This window comes from Neophocaena asiaeorientalis, unplaced genomic scaffold (assembly GCF_003031525.2).
Source record: "Neophocaena asiaeorientalis asiaeorientalis breed wild unplaced genomic scaffold, Neophocaena_asiaeorientalis_V1.1 scaffold177, whole genome shotgun sequence".
Lineage (NCBI taxonomy): Eukaryota > Metazoa > Chordata > Mammalia > Artiodactyla > Phocoenidae > Neophocaena > Neophocaena asiaeorientalis.
The window spans coordinates 20,670,621-20,681,978 of NW_020172779.1; the positions used below are offsets into that span (position 1 = coordinate 20,670,621).

General features: G+C 45.0%; 1 protein-coding gene across 5 annotated transcripts in view; it reads right to left on the reverse strand.

The window, feature by feature from the left end:
- The window catches only part of AGO2 (argonaute RISC catalytic component 2), a 49,342-nt gene extending 38,256 nt beyond the window's left edge, over window positions 1-11,086 (reverse strand). Inside the window, exons 1-3 of one of the 5 annotated variants that reach the window (XM_024740964.1) lie at window positions 11,071-11,086; window positions 10,680-10,816; window positions 7,417-7,612 (exon numbers count right to left, since the gene is read on the reverse strand). In XM_024740964.1, the coding sequence (XP_024596732.1) occupies window positions 7,417-7,493 (77 nt within the window). In that variant the 5' untranslated portion in view covers window positions 7,494-7,612; window positions 10,680-10,816; window positions 11,071-11,086. Of the gene's footprint in view, window positions 1-7,416; window positions 7,613-9,948; window positions 10,086-10,675; window positions 10,817-11,070 lie in introns of those variants that run through there. The other 4 variants (XM_024740963.1, XM_024740962.1, XM_024740965.1 and 1 more) reach the window with 4 other exon arrangements.
- Between the last annotated feature and the right edge of the window lie 272 nt (window positions 11,087-11,358).

Sequence of the window (11,358 nt, forward strand, 5' to 3'; positions counted from 1 at the left end):
AATTAAGGAAACAATCCCATCAAAAAGTAAAATACCTAGGAATAAATCTTACCAAGGAGGTAAAAGACCTGTACTCAGAAAACTATAAGACACTGATGAAAGAAACTGAAGATAACACAAACAGGTGGAAAGACACATTCATGGATTGGAAGAATTAATATTGTTAAAATGACCATACTACCCAAGGTACTCTACAGATTCAGTGCAGTCCCTATCAAAAAACCAACGGCATTTTTCAGAGAACTAGAATAAATAACTCTAAAATTTATATGAAAATGCAAAAGGCTCCAAACAGTCGAAACAATCTTAAGAACAAAGCTGGAGGTAACATGCGCCCTGATTTCTAGCTATACTACAAAGCTACAGTAATCAAAACAGTATGGCACTGGCACAAAAACAGACACACAGATCAGTGGAACAGAATAGAGCCCAGAAATAAACCCAACTTACACGATCAATTAATCTATGACAAGCGAGGCAAGAATATACAGTGGGGAAAAGACAGCCTCTTCAAAAAACAGTGTTAGGAAAACTGGACAGCTACATGTAAAATAATCAAGCTGGACTACTTTTTTTTTACAAGAATACACTCAAAATGGATTAAAAACTTATATTTAAGACCTGAAACCATAAAACTCCCAGAAGAAAACATCAGCAGTATGCTCTTTGACATCATCTTAGCAGTATTTTTTTGGATCTGTCTTCTTAAGCAAGGGAAACAAAAGCAAAAATAAACAAATGGGACTACTTCCAACTAAAAAACTTTTCACAGCAAAGGAAACTATCAACAAAATGAAAAGGCCACCTACTGAATAGGAGAAGGTATTTGCAAAAAATGTATCTGATAAAGGGTTAACACCCAAAATATACAAAAGAACTCATACAACTCAACATCAAAAAACCAAACAACCCGATTAAAAATAGGCAGAGCACCTGAGCAGACATTTTTCCAAAGAAGATATAGACGGCCAGACACATGAAAAGATGCTGAACATCACTAATCATAAGGGAAATGCAAAACAAAACAATGAGATATAACCTCACGCCTATCAGAATGGCTGACAGCAAATAAGAAGTGTTGGCAAGGATGTGGAAAAAAAGGGAACCCTTGTGCCCTGCTGGGGGGAATGTAAATTGGCGCAGTCACTATGGAAAACAGTATGGAGGTTCCTCAAAAAGTTAAAAACTACCACACAATCTAACAATTCCACTTCTGGATATTTTTCTGAAGAAAACAAAAACACTAATTAGATATACAATATAAAAGATACGTGCACCCCTATGTTAACGGCCGCACTATTTACAATAGCCAAGATATGGAAGCAAACTAAGTGTCCACTAATAGATGAATGGATAAGATGTAGTGTGTGTGTGTGCGTGTGTATATATATATATACACACGCACACACACACACATACATGCACACACACGCACACATACATACATACATACACTGGAGTATTACTCAACCATAAGAATGAACAAAATCTTGCCATTTTTCAACAACACGGATGGACCTAGAAGGTATTATGCTAAGTGAAGGAAGTCAGACAAAGACAAATACTGTATGATTTCACTTAACAAGCGAAAAAACATAACAAAACAGAAGGAGACTCATAGACATAGAGAACAAACAGGTGGTTGCAGGGGGGATGAGTGAAATAGGTGAGGGAGGTTAAGAGGTACACAAACTTCCAGTTATAAAATAAATAAGTCACTAAACATTTTTTAATGTATTCTTTTGGTAATTTCTAATTACACAGATTTTTTTCATTAATACGTTCTCACTGTAAATTTCAAACACGGATAATGCTCCAAGTCCGCCTAGACCACCTCTTTATTTCAATTCTCTTCTCAGAAGCACCCTTATTATTTTTAAACCTATGCATTTATATAAATACATAGGTACATAAAATAAATACAGTGTATTATGTTTTAAACACACGTGGCTCTGGAGCTTGCTGTTTTCCCAGGATGTGTGTTTAACACCTTTCCTCAGCACTATATACAAAGTGGCATCAAGTCTAGAAATAGAAATATTATTGTATCATGTACTGTAACGTAATATTAACAAACCACATAGTTGCCTATGTTTCCAGACGCGGTATTCATACTGTGAAGCTCCATTTCATTGCTGTCCATCGTTTCACAGTACTCCACAGTATGTTTACTTAACCATCCCCATTGGTTGACACAGAAATGACTTATTTTCTCTCTCGCTTTTCGCCATCACAATATTAGACACCCTTGTACATATCTCTCTTTGGGATAAACACTTAGAAGTAGAATTGGTGGGTCACAGGTATATGGGGCATTATTTGTATTTACATGTATACACAAAACCACCTTCTGAGAAGTCTGGACCAATGTACATCCCCTCCGGTGGACAGTGCCCATAGCAGCAGGCTGCCAATGACACAGCCATGCTGCCCCGCCCAGCTCTTCCCAGGCACAGCGTGAGCACGTGTGCGGTGCTCTCCTAGGGCCACTTGACAGAGCGCAGGAGGAACAAGGGGGAAAGTGCAGACAAAAGGTGAGGAGCACACCTCCTTCCTTCTGGTAGCCCATCCCGCGCTTCCGAGCATGGCACCACTACTTCTACCCGCTGGCAAGGTTTCCTAGCGCTGGCTGTAAGGCCCGCACAGCCTAGACCAGCTCTGGGCACCGGCTGTTGTGTGTGACCAACTGCAGCCACGATGACACTGGAGGCATCCTGAGAAGAGGGACCTTGCCTTATACTGGAACCCCTCCCACAGAAGCCACTCAGAACGGTGATAGAGACTAAGGGCACACCGGGCCGGGATTCACGACTCATCAGAACGTCCGTAGACGGCATTTTCCGCTCAGTCTTGAATGAAGCCTCAGGGCTGAATTTATTAAATATCTGCCATGTGCCCTGCACAAGGTTTTGGGAACTCAGAATCAAGGCACTGCTTTAACAGAGGCTGCAGTGTGGAAGCAGACGGGGTGTCGAGGACTGTCTGGACAGGGTCGGTGGCAGGGGACAGTCTGCGGCCGGAGCTGCCTGCTCTTCCGCCTCCCCTTCCCTTCCAGGTCCCCTCTTCCAGCGCTGCCCCGATACTGTCAATCACTGCTCTGACTCTCCCTTCCCAACGAGGGACAGGAACCATGTCTACCTTGTCCCCCACCGTACGCCCGCCGGCACACTGCCTATCACACAGCGGAGGTTTCATGAATGTCGGCCGGTTGGTAGTGTGGCTGCCGAGGGACTGAGTCAAGGTTTTAGCACGTGGGTTTGCCAGCACAAAAACCTTACTTCCAACATTTTTCTAAGCTATTATGAATGATTATAATTTTGAGATTGGACCTTAGGCCAAAGTCCATGAGAATAGTCAAATGAAGAACCCTGAAGGTTCACACATTTAACTACACAGCAACTCTCAGGCTGGCTCAAAACCCAGGGGAGCAGCACGGCATGCCAGTCTGCGGGCTGGCCTTGCCACAAAAGGCAGCCCAACACCCTTAAATATTTAAGGGCTGGTTTTTTCTTTAGATGATGTTCAGCTTGGTGTTGGCTAACCTTGGTGTTTTTTTCTAGAAATATGAAAACTTAAAGTGGGATGAAGTCTTTTCCCATGAATGTGTCCGCTTACCTCATTATGGCCTATGCTTCTCGCTCTATTTCTCTCTCTCAATTCCTTTGCCTACCTATGCTATTTTACTTTCTTGGAAAGGTTTAAATATAGTATAAAATTAGCCTGGCACCTCAGGTAACTTGAAGATAACTTACTCTTCTGGCTGCCTTTCATGGCGCCCCCCTTTTAATATACATACCCTTGGAGATTTTGTAACAACCAAATAAAATTCTAGCAATAAATTGAAAAAAAAAATTACAGCTCAAGACCCATCTTTGCTACTTTCTGTTTCACGAGGCAATTTCTAAACACTGGGTAACTTTAGAACCTTACAGTCATAACTACAACAGGACTGTGGGAATACAGTCAGGTAAAAACATCGCATTTTAGTCACCATCAGCCTTTTTCTGTTGCCAGAAGACAAAGCCTTAGTCATGCCTATTTTCATAAAAGAAAGCTTCTTGTACACTGTGGTTGATGGCATAATAAGAGCCCACTGCCACCATGCCAATCAAAAGCCCAGAAAATGTGCTTTTTCATGCCTTCATTCCAGCTCTAAGAGTATATCCAAATCACAGATCCTCACAGGATTTTGTCCCAAGGAAACTCAAAATCAAACAAGCCCATTCATTGAGCGTCTCAGAGCATATAAGACATATTAAAAGATCTCAGAAGACCTTTAGTAAATAAAGCTGTTTAAACCAGCTGTGCCCAAAGTTTTGGTTCACAAACACATTTTTTAGTAAGCACATATTAAAGGACCCCATTTTACTGTCAAGTATTGTTTCTTTGGAGACATGACTTTCGGGGATAAATACTCAGAAGTAGAATCGGTGGGTCAAAGGGTATATACTATTTTTATTTTAACATATACACCAAGCCACCTTCTAAAAAGTCTGGACCAATGTATATTGGCCACACTGAGTGAATCCAACTGTTTAGTTTTACAAATAAGGGAAATGAATCCCCAAACATTCTTTCTCATACCAAGACTGTGATCAGGAAAAAATTTACAGCAAAGAGCACTTTATAGGGCACCAGCACAAACTGGGTAACCAATCTGACTTATTATCAAACTGCAACTCAGAATTCTGTTTCTGACCATGACAAAGTAAGCAGACTTCTCCTCCTGCCCTAGAAAAACTAAAGAAACTAGAGAAAACCTGAGAGCTGTTTTTGACAGTGGAAAACAGGCAGCTTAGGACTGTGACTACCGAGGGAAGGAAAACAAACATTCACTCTGCTGGGAACAATTTCCAAATCACAAAACGGAGAAGGAGCATAAGAGAGCAGCAGTCTTGTGCTGCAGAGATGGGGGCAGAAGAGGTAGGAATTTGTGGGGGAGGGTACCAGAGAAGATAGCAAAAGCCAGACTCCCTCAACGTAACATACATAACGTTCAATGAACAAAAAGTTCACTGTGCGTGTGAATAAGCAAGGAGAGGTGACATGTGATCTAAGGGAAAACCTGCCAATAGAAACAGACCCTGAAATGACCCATCTGTTGTAATTAGCAGACACGGGCTGCTATCATAAATATGCTATTACTATAAATACATTCAAAGTCATCAAGAAAAAAGATGGCAGCTATGAATGAACAGATGAGAAGTCTCAGCAGAAATGTAAACTATGAAAAAGAACCAAATGCCAATTCTAGAAAAAGTACACTATATAAATGAAAAAAATTTTTGTATGGTTAGCACAGAATATTTTTGGATATTACCCAAAAAAGGTGTGTGTGTGGGGCGGGGGAGATAAAGTGATCTTAAAGAGAGATCAATAAAGATTACCCAAACTGAGGAAAGAGGGAGAACAATTTTTTTTATTTTAAATCACAATCACAAGACAATATCAAATGGTCTAACATACACATAACTGCAATCCTGGAAGTAGAGGAGGGAATGGGACAGGAAAAAAATGTAAAGAAATGACTGCCAGCATTTCACCCAAATAACATGAAAGACATAAACATTAAGGATCCCAAGAAGGAAAAATACAAAGGAAACTCCACCTAGGCCTATCATAGTCAAATTGGTGAAGAGCAAAATTAACTAGAAAGTAACTGAAAGAAAAAAGACAGATATGGGAGAACTACAAACAACAATGACAAACAGATTTCATCAGAAACAATGAGGATTAAAAGACGACGTAATAACATCTTTAAGTTGCTAGGGAGAAAACTGTCAATTTAAAATTCTACATCCAGCTAAAATCTTTCAAAAATGAGGAGAAAATAAACATATTTGCAGATTTTAAAAAATGGTGGGAGAATTCATCACTGGCAGGTTTGTACACTGAGAAAGGATAAAAGATATTCTTCAGGCTGAGGGGGAAATGATGCCGGGTATAAACACAGATCAACAGAAAGAAATAAAGAGAACTAGATATGGTTAATATGTGGGTAAATAGACTATTTTCTTTTCTTAATTTCTTTAAAATAACAACACTGTACCATGGGGTTTATAACATACGTAGGAGTAAAACACATGCCAACAGTAGCAAAAGGAATTATACTAAGACTATAATTGTTCAAAAAAAAAATTGACAAGTGTTTTTGTAACCTTCAGGAAGTCAAAGGTTTCTTAGAACACACAATATAATAACCACTTTCAGGGACTTCCCTGGTGGCGGAGTGGTTAAGAATCCGCCTGCCAATGCAGGGGACACAGGTTCGAGCCCTGGTCCGGGAAGATCCCACATGCCGTGGAACAACTAAGCCTGCGCACCACAACTACCGAGCCTGCGCTCTGGAGCCCGTGAGCCATAACTACTGAGCCTGCGTGCCACAACTACCCGAAGCCCGCGTGCCTACAGCCTGTGCTCCTCAACAAGAGAAGCCACCGCAATGAGAAGCCCGCGCACAGCGAGGAAGAGTAGCCCCCGCTCGCTGCAACTAGAGAAAGTCCGTGCGCAGCAACGAAGACCCAATGCAGCCAAAAATAAATAAACAAACAAACAAATTTAAAAGAAGAAAGTCAAACAACTCATTGGAAAAAAAAAGAAGGCAATAATGCATGAAAAGGTGCTCAACTCATTAGTTACCAAGAAATGAAATTAAACCACAATAAGAAACCATTACACACTCACCAAAATAGCAAAAATCAACAAGACTAACCATATCAAGTGCTGACAAGGATGTGGAGCAGCGGGAACTCTCGCTGCCAATGGGAGCGTGAGGCGGTACAAGCGCGCTGGAAAACCACTCGGCAGAGTCTCCTACAGCGGAACCTACACTACCCTCTGATCCAGCTACTGCACTCCCAGGTATTTATCTAAGAGAAATGAAAACGTGTGTTCACAAAAGACTTGAACAAGCAGTTCACAGCAGCTTCATCCATAACAGCAAAGCCCAGAGCACCTAAGCACCTAATGAGAGAATGAGTAAATGAACCATGAAATAACTGTATCGTAACACATTCCTCTGCAACAAAAATAAGAAGCTATTAACACACACAGTGGTACAGGTCAACCTCAAAAACATGCTGAGAGAAGCAGGATGAAGGGGCAGCTCTCAGCTCTCATGGACCTGTGGGCCGTGCGACTCCATCTACACAGGCAGGAAACGAGCCTCCAGGGACGGACCCCAGCACTGCTGTGGGGGGCAGGGGTACGAGGCAACTTTCAGGGGTGACGGGCGTGGCTAAACATTCGTCAAAACTCACTGAGCAGCACACTCACAATGTGTATTTCTTGGTATCTCAATACAAGAACACTTAAAAAAAAATGCAACGGAAGCTTTCTGGGGAGAAAAGCTCAGAAGGATCTGCTGAGAATCGGAGAGGGCTGATTCGTTTTAAAATAAAGGACAAAACAGAATACCTGTTAACTCTTCTTGGGCATTTCTCTGGCTTGATATCCAATTCATAATGATAGATGTCAATTTTTGGAATGTCCATTTCAAAGAAGTTGGCCTGTAACTTGATCGTTCTCCCGGAGGTCCCGAAGTCGGGTCTGGGTGGAGGCTTGAAGGCATACCCTTGGACGGGTGGCGGTGGCGGTGGAGGAGGGGCAAGCACTGGAAACGGCAAAGAGAACCCTGTTACCCAGGGCCCACGCTGAGAGGAGGCTGGCACCTGCCCCTGGCACGCTGCCCTCCCCACCCCAGTGGACCCCCGCCATCCCAGGCCCACCGGCACTGCCACCCCCTCCTTCCCTTGAAACTGATGCCCCACCCCGCCCGGGCCACCTCATCACAGAGCGCCCCAGTGCCAGGCTCAAGGCCCCCCAGAGCGCACCCCTCCTCGACCACTCGGCCGCGACACTGCACCTCGCCCTCCTTGCTCAAAGGCTTCCCTCCCTGGTCCCCTCCTCGCTCACCGATTCTCTTCACTTCTTCTAACAGCCTCACAGTTCCAGCCCTGCACCCACAGTTCAAAGTCCTTCCCCCAGGCCTGCGCCTCCATCGGTGAGGCTGTGGTCTACTCCACTGTCAAGACCCTTCGCACACACTCTTCACGGCCAGTTGCTTAACAGTGCTCATCGCTTTACCTGCTTTTCTCTAACTCCTCCTTTCCTATCCATCTCTCTCTGCCTCAGCTCGGGTTCCCATTTCATCCTAGTAGGGGCTCAGCTTCCAGGCCCCTCACCCACTTTCCACACATTCTGATCTCACCCCGGCCAGATACTTTCGTGGCCCCCCAGCACGTGGCCCCGACATTTAGGCACTCACGTCTTTGGCCTTATCTTCTGCAGCTCTAAGAACCCTCCCCACCAAGAACCAGCCTCACACTTCAGAGCCCTGCACATGCCAGCTCCTGCCCAAGAATTCCGAAGAATCCATTCACTCCTGTAGCCCTCGCGTGTCCAGGTCACTTCATTCGCATTTCCAGGACGAGTCTGCCGCACCGTGCTGTCATCACACTTGGCTCTCTGCCTGGCTGGCTGGACCACGAGCAGCCTGAGGATCAAGGTCTAAGCGAGCACCTGACGCACACGAGCCCAGAAACACTGGATCCAGCCTATGCACTCACGCTTGGGAAAGCCCAGGCTCGGACAGGCAAAGGAAGGTTGCCAAAGTCGCTCACAAAGTGTCCTCTGCCGCGGACCACCGAAGTCACGCAGGAAGGTGTGTGCAACATCAAGAGTCAAGAACGTGGGCTTCCCTGGTGGCGCAGTGGTTGAGAGTCCGCCTGCCGATGCAGGGGACGCGGGGTCGTGCCCCGGTCCGGGAAGATCCCACATGCCGCGGAGCGGCTGGGCCCGTGAGCCATGGCCGCTGAGCCTGCGCGTCCGGAGCCTGTGCTCCGCAACGGGGGAGGCCACAGCAGTGAGAGGCCCGCGTACCGCAAAAACAAACAAACAAAAAAAAAAGAGTCAAGAACGCCGAGCCTCCCAACACCAACACTCACACACAGACCTTGACACTGTGCCCCCGAGCACCACTTCCTACACCACAGTCCCGCTTCCAGGGACTTCCGACAGCTGTGCTTGCGTCAAATGGTACTCAACTACCCCTGCCATCTCTCTGCTGGAAGCCAAGACTCAACACCCCCTTCTCTGCAACAGGCCAACCTTTCCACAAAGGAGTCTCAGCAGTAAAGCCAATTCGTTACTTAAAAGCGCTTTATAATACACCTCTTTGGTTACCATGCTTGCCACGTACACTTCTGTTCTCTTTCTCTGCATATGAGAGATTAAAGATGGGGCAGTGTGAATTGTCAGCAAATGAGACAAAGCCAAAGGGGTAAGACTCATGGAATTAAAGGGACCCAGACCGTCATGACAGTGTCCCTCCTCCATGACTCTTAAATCCATTAACTTAATCTAGGAGTGCTTCCCCCCCCTCCCCGACAGTTAAAAAAAACAAAAACAAAACAAAACAAAAAAAGACTTCGTCCCAACTCGAATTTTCAGTAATTCCATTAATAAAATTCAAAGTCGTTTTAGGAAAAGAAGCAACGAAAAAAATTTCCGATTAACAGTATACCTTTAATTTTCGCTCAAATATCTTTGTTTCAAAAAAGTTCTCATTTAAAAAAAAATTCCATGTACTGGAATCCCTACTGACATTCACTGGAAACAAAAGTACTCTACAAAAAATAACAGAAGCTGTTCTTACTGTATTTCTGACATAGTCAAACTCAGGGAGTCTTTGAATTACTTGTTTTATACTTTGGTTCCCTTCTATGAGAAAACAAACATGCTCTAAAGGTTATTAATCTCATTGAGCTAAACCATCTGGAGACCTTTGGGTCTCTCTCCACTAAGCTACTATGACTTCACAGATGACATATTCACAGCCTTTCACAACAGCCCATCCCTTCAACAAGCACGCCTGGGTGCCCCTTACGTGCTGGGTAGCGTGCCAGAGACCAGAGATACAAAAATAAACAGAGTTCTCAAGCAGCTCACACATCACCTCCCAGGAGAGTGTCTGAGTGCAGGACATCCAGTGGATTACTGCGTTTACTTCTCCAGAGTCAGCTGGTCACACGGGGTCCTCGCACTGAGGGTCCTGACCACGCCAAGGAGGGGACACCACTTGCTCCCTGGGGACAGATGCAGACTCTCTGCACTCAGCACTGAGTGCCCACTGACACGAGGTCCCTGTTCTCAGGTGGACTCCCACCCGGCAAGAGGAATCTTGTGAATGTAGAGTCAAGGTTAAACCTCCGTGTCCCAGGAAATGTCCAGCCACAGAGCCACAGAAATCTGGCCCAGGAACCGGAGCACGATCCACACTGAAGGGAGTCCCGGCTCACAAAGTGCTTTCGCAGTTTACTTTCTTTCAGTTGATTTACAATATCATGTAAGTTTCACGTGTACAGCACAGTGATTCAGTTTTACACATATACATTATACACATACACACATATTTATACACATGCATGTTCTTTTTCAGAATCTTTTCCCTTACAGGTTATTATATAATACTGAGTATAGTTCCCTGTGCTCTACAGTAGGTCCCTTCTGGTTCACGTTTCCTAATTGCGCCTCACAGCTACGGAGCAAAGGGGTCACCTGTGAACTGTGAAGCTGTCCAAGGCTCAGAGAGTAGTAACACAGCTGGCGTGCCCACTCCATCCCACTCCCCAGGCTGCCCCCGCCCCGCCCGCCCGCTGTCAGTCCCCAGCCTTACCTACCTCTCAGCAAGGCAGGGTCAGGCCTGGGGCCCACCTCTCAGGCTGAGCCTATGCCTCCTATACCCCCAACACCCACCACTTGGACACGATAAGCCGCGGGAAACAAGGAGAACAGTTCACCAGTTTGCGTCACTAACCTGTATTGATAAAAGCAATGGGGGAAATGCAATGGTAAATTACTTATAAAATATGTAATTTCATAAGATATTTCTTCCTTGCTTCTAGATTTTAATAATGAAAATACTGACAGTTCGTGGGGAGCGTATGGAATATAGAGTCACAAGTTAAAGCCCCCTAAGCAGAGGGAACAGGGTGAGGACCTGTGTGGTTTTTTATTTTTCTTTTAATATAGAGTTATCGATTGACTGATTTAGGTTGCATTGGGTCTTACTTGCTGCGCGCGGGCTTTCTCTAGTTGCGGCAAGCGGGCTTCTCACTGCAGTGGCTTCTCTTGTTGCAGAGCACGGGCTCTAGGCATGCGGGCTTCAGTAGTTGTGGCGCACGGGTTCCAGAGCGCAGGCTCGGTAGTTGTGGCACACGGGCTTAGTTGCTCCACGGCATGTGGGATCTTCCCAGACCAGGGCTTGAACCCGTGGTCCCCTGCATTGGCAGGTGGATTCTTAACCACTGCGCCACCAGGGAAGCCCAGGACCTGTGTTTCATACCTTCGGGAAGGAAA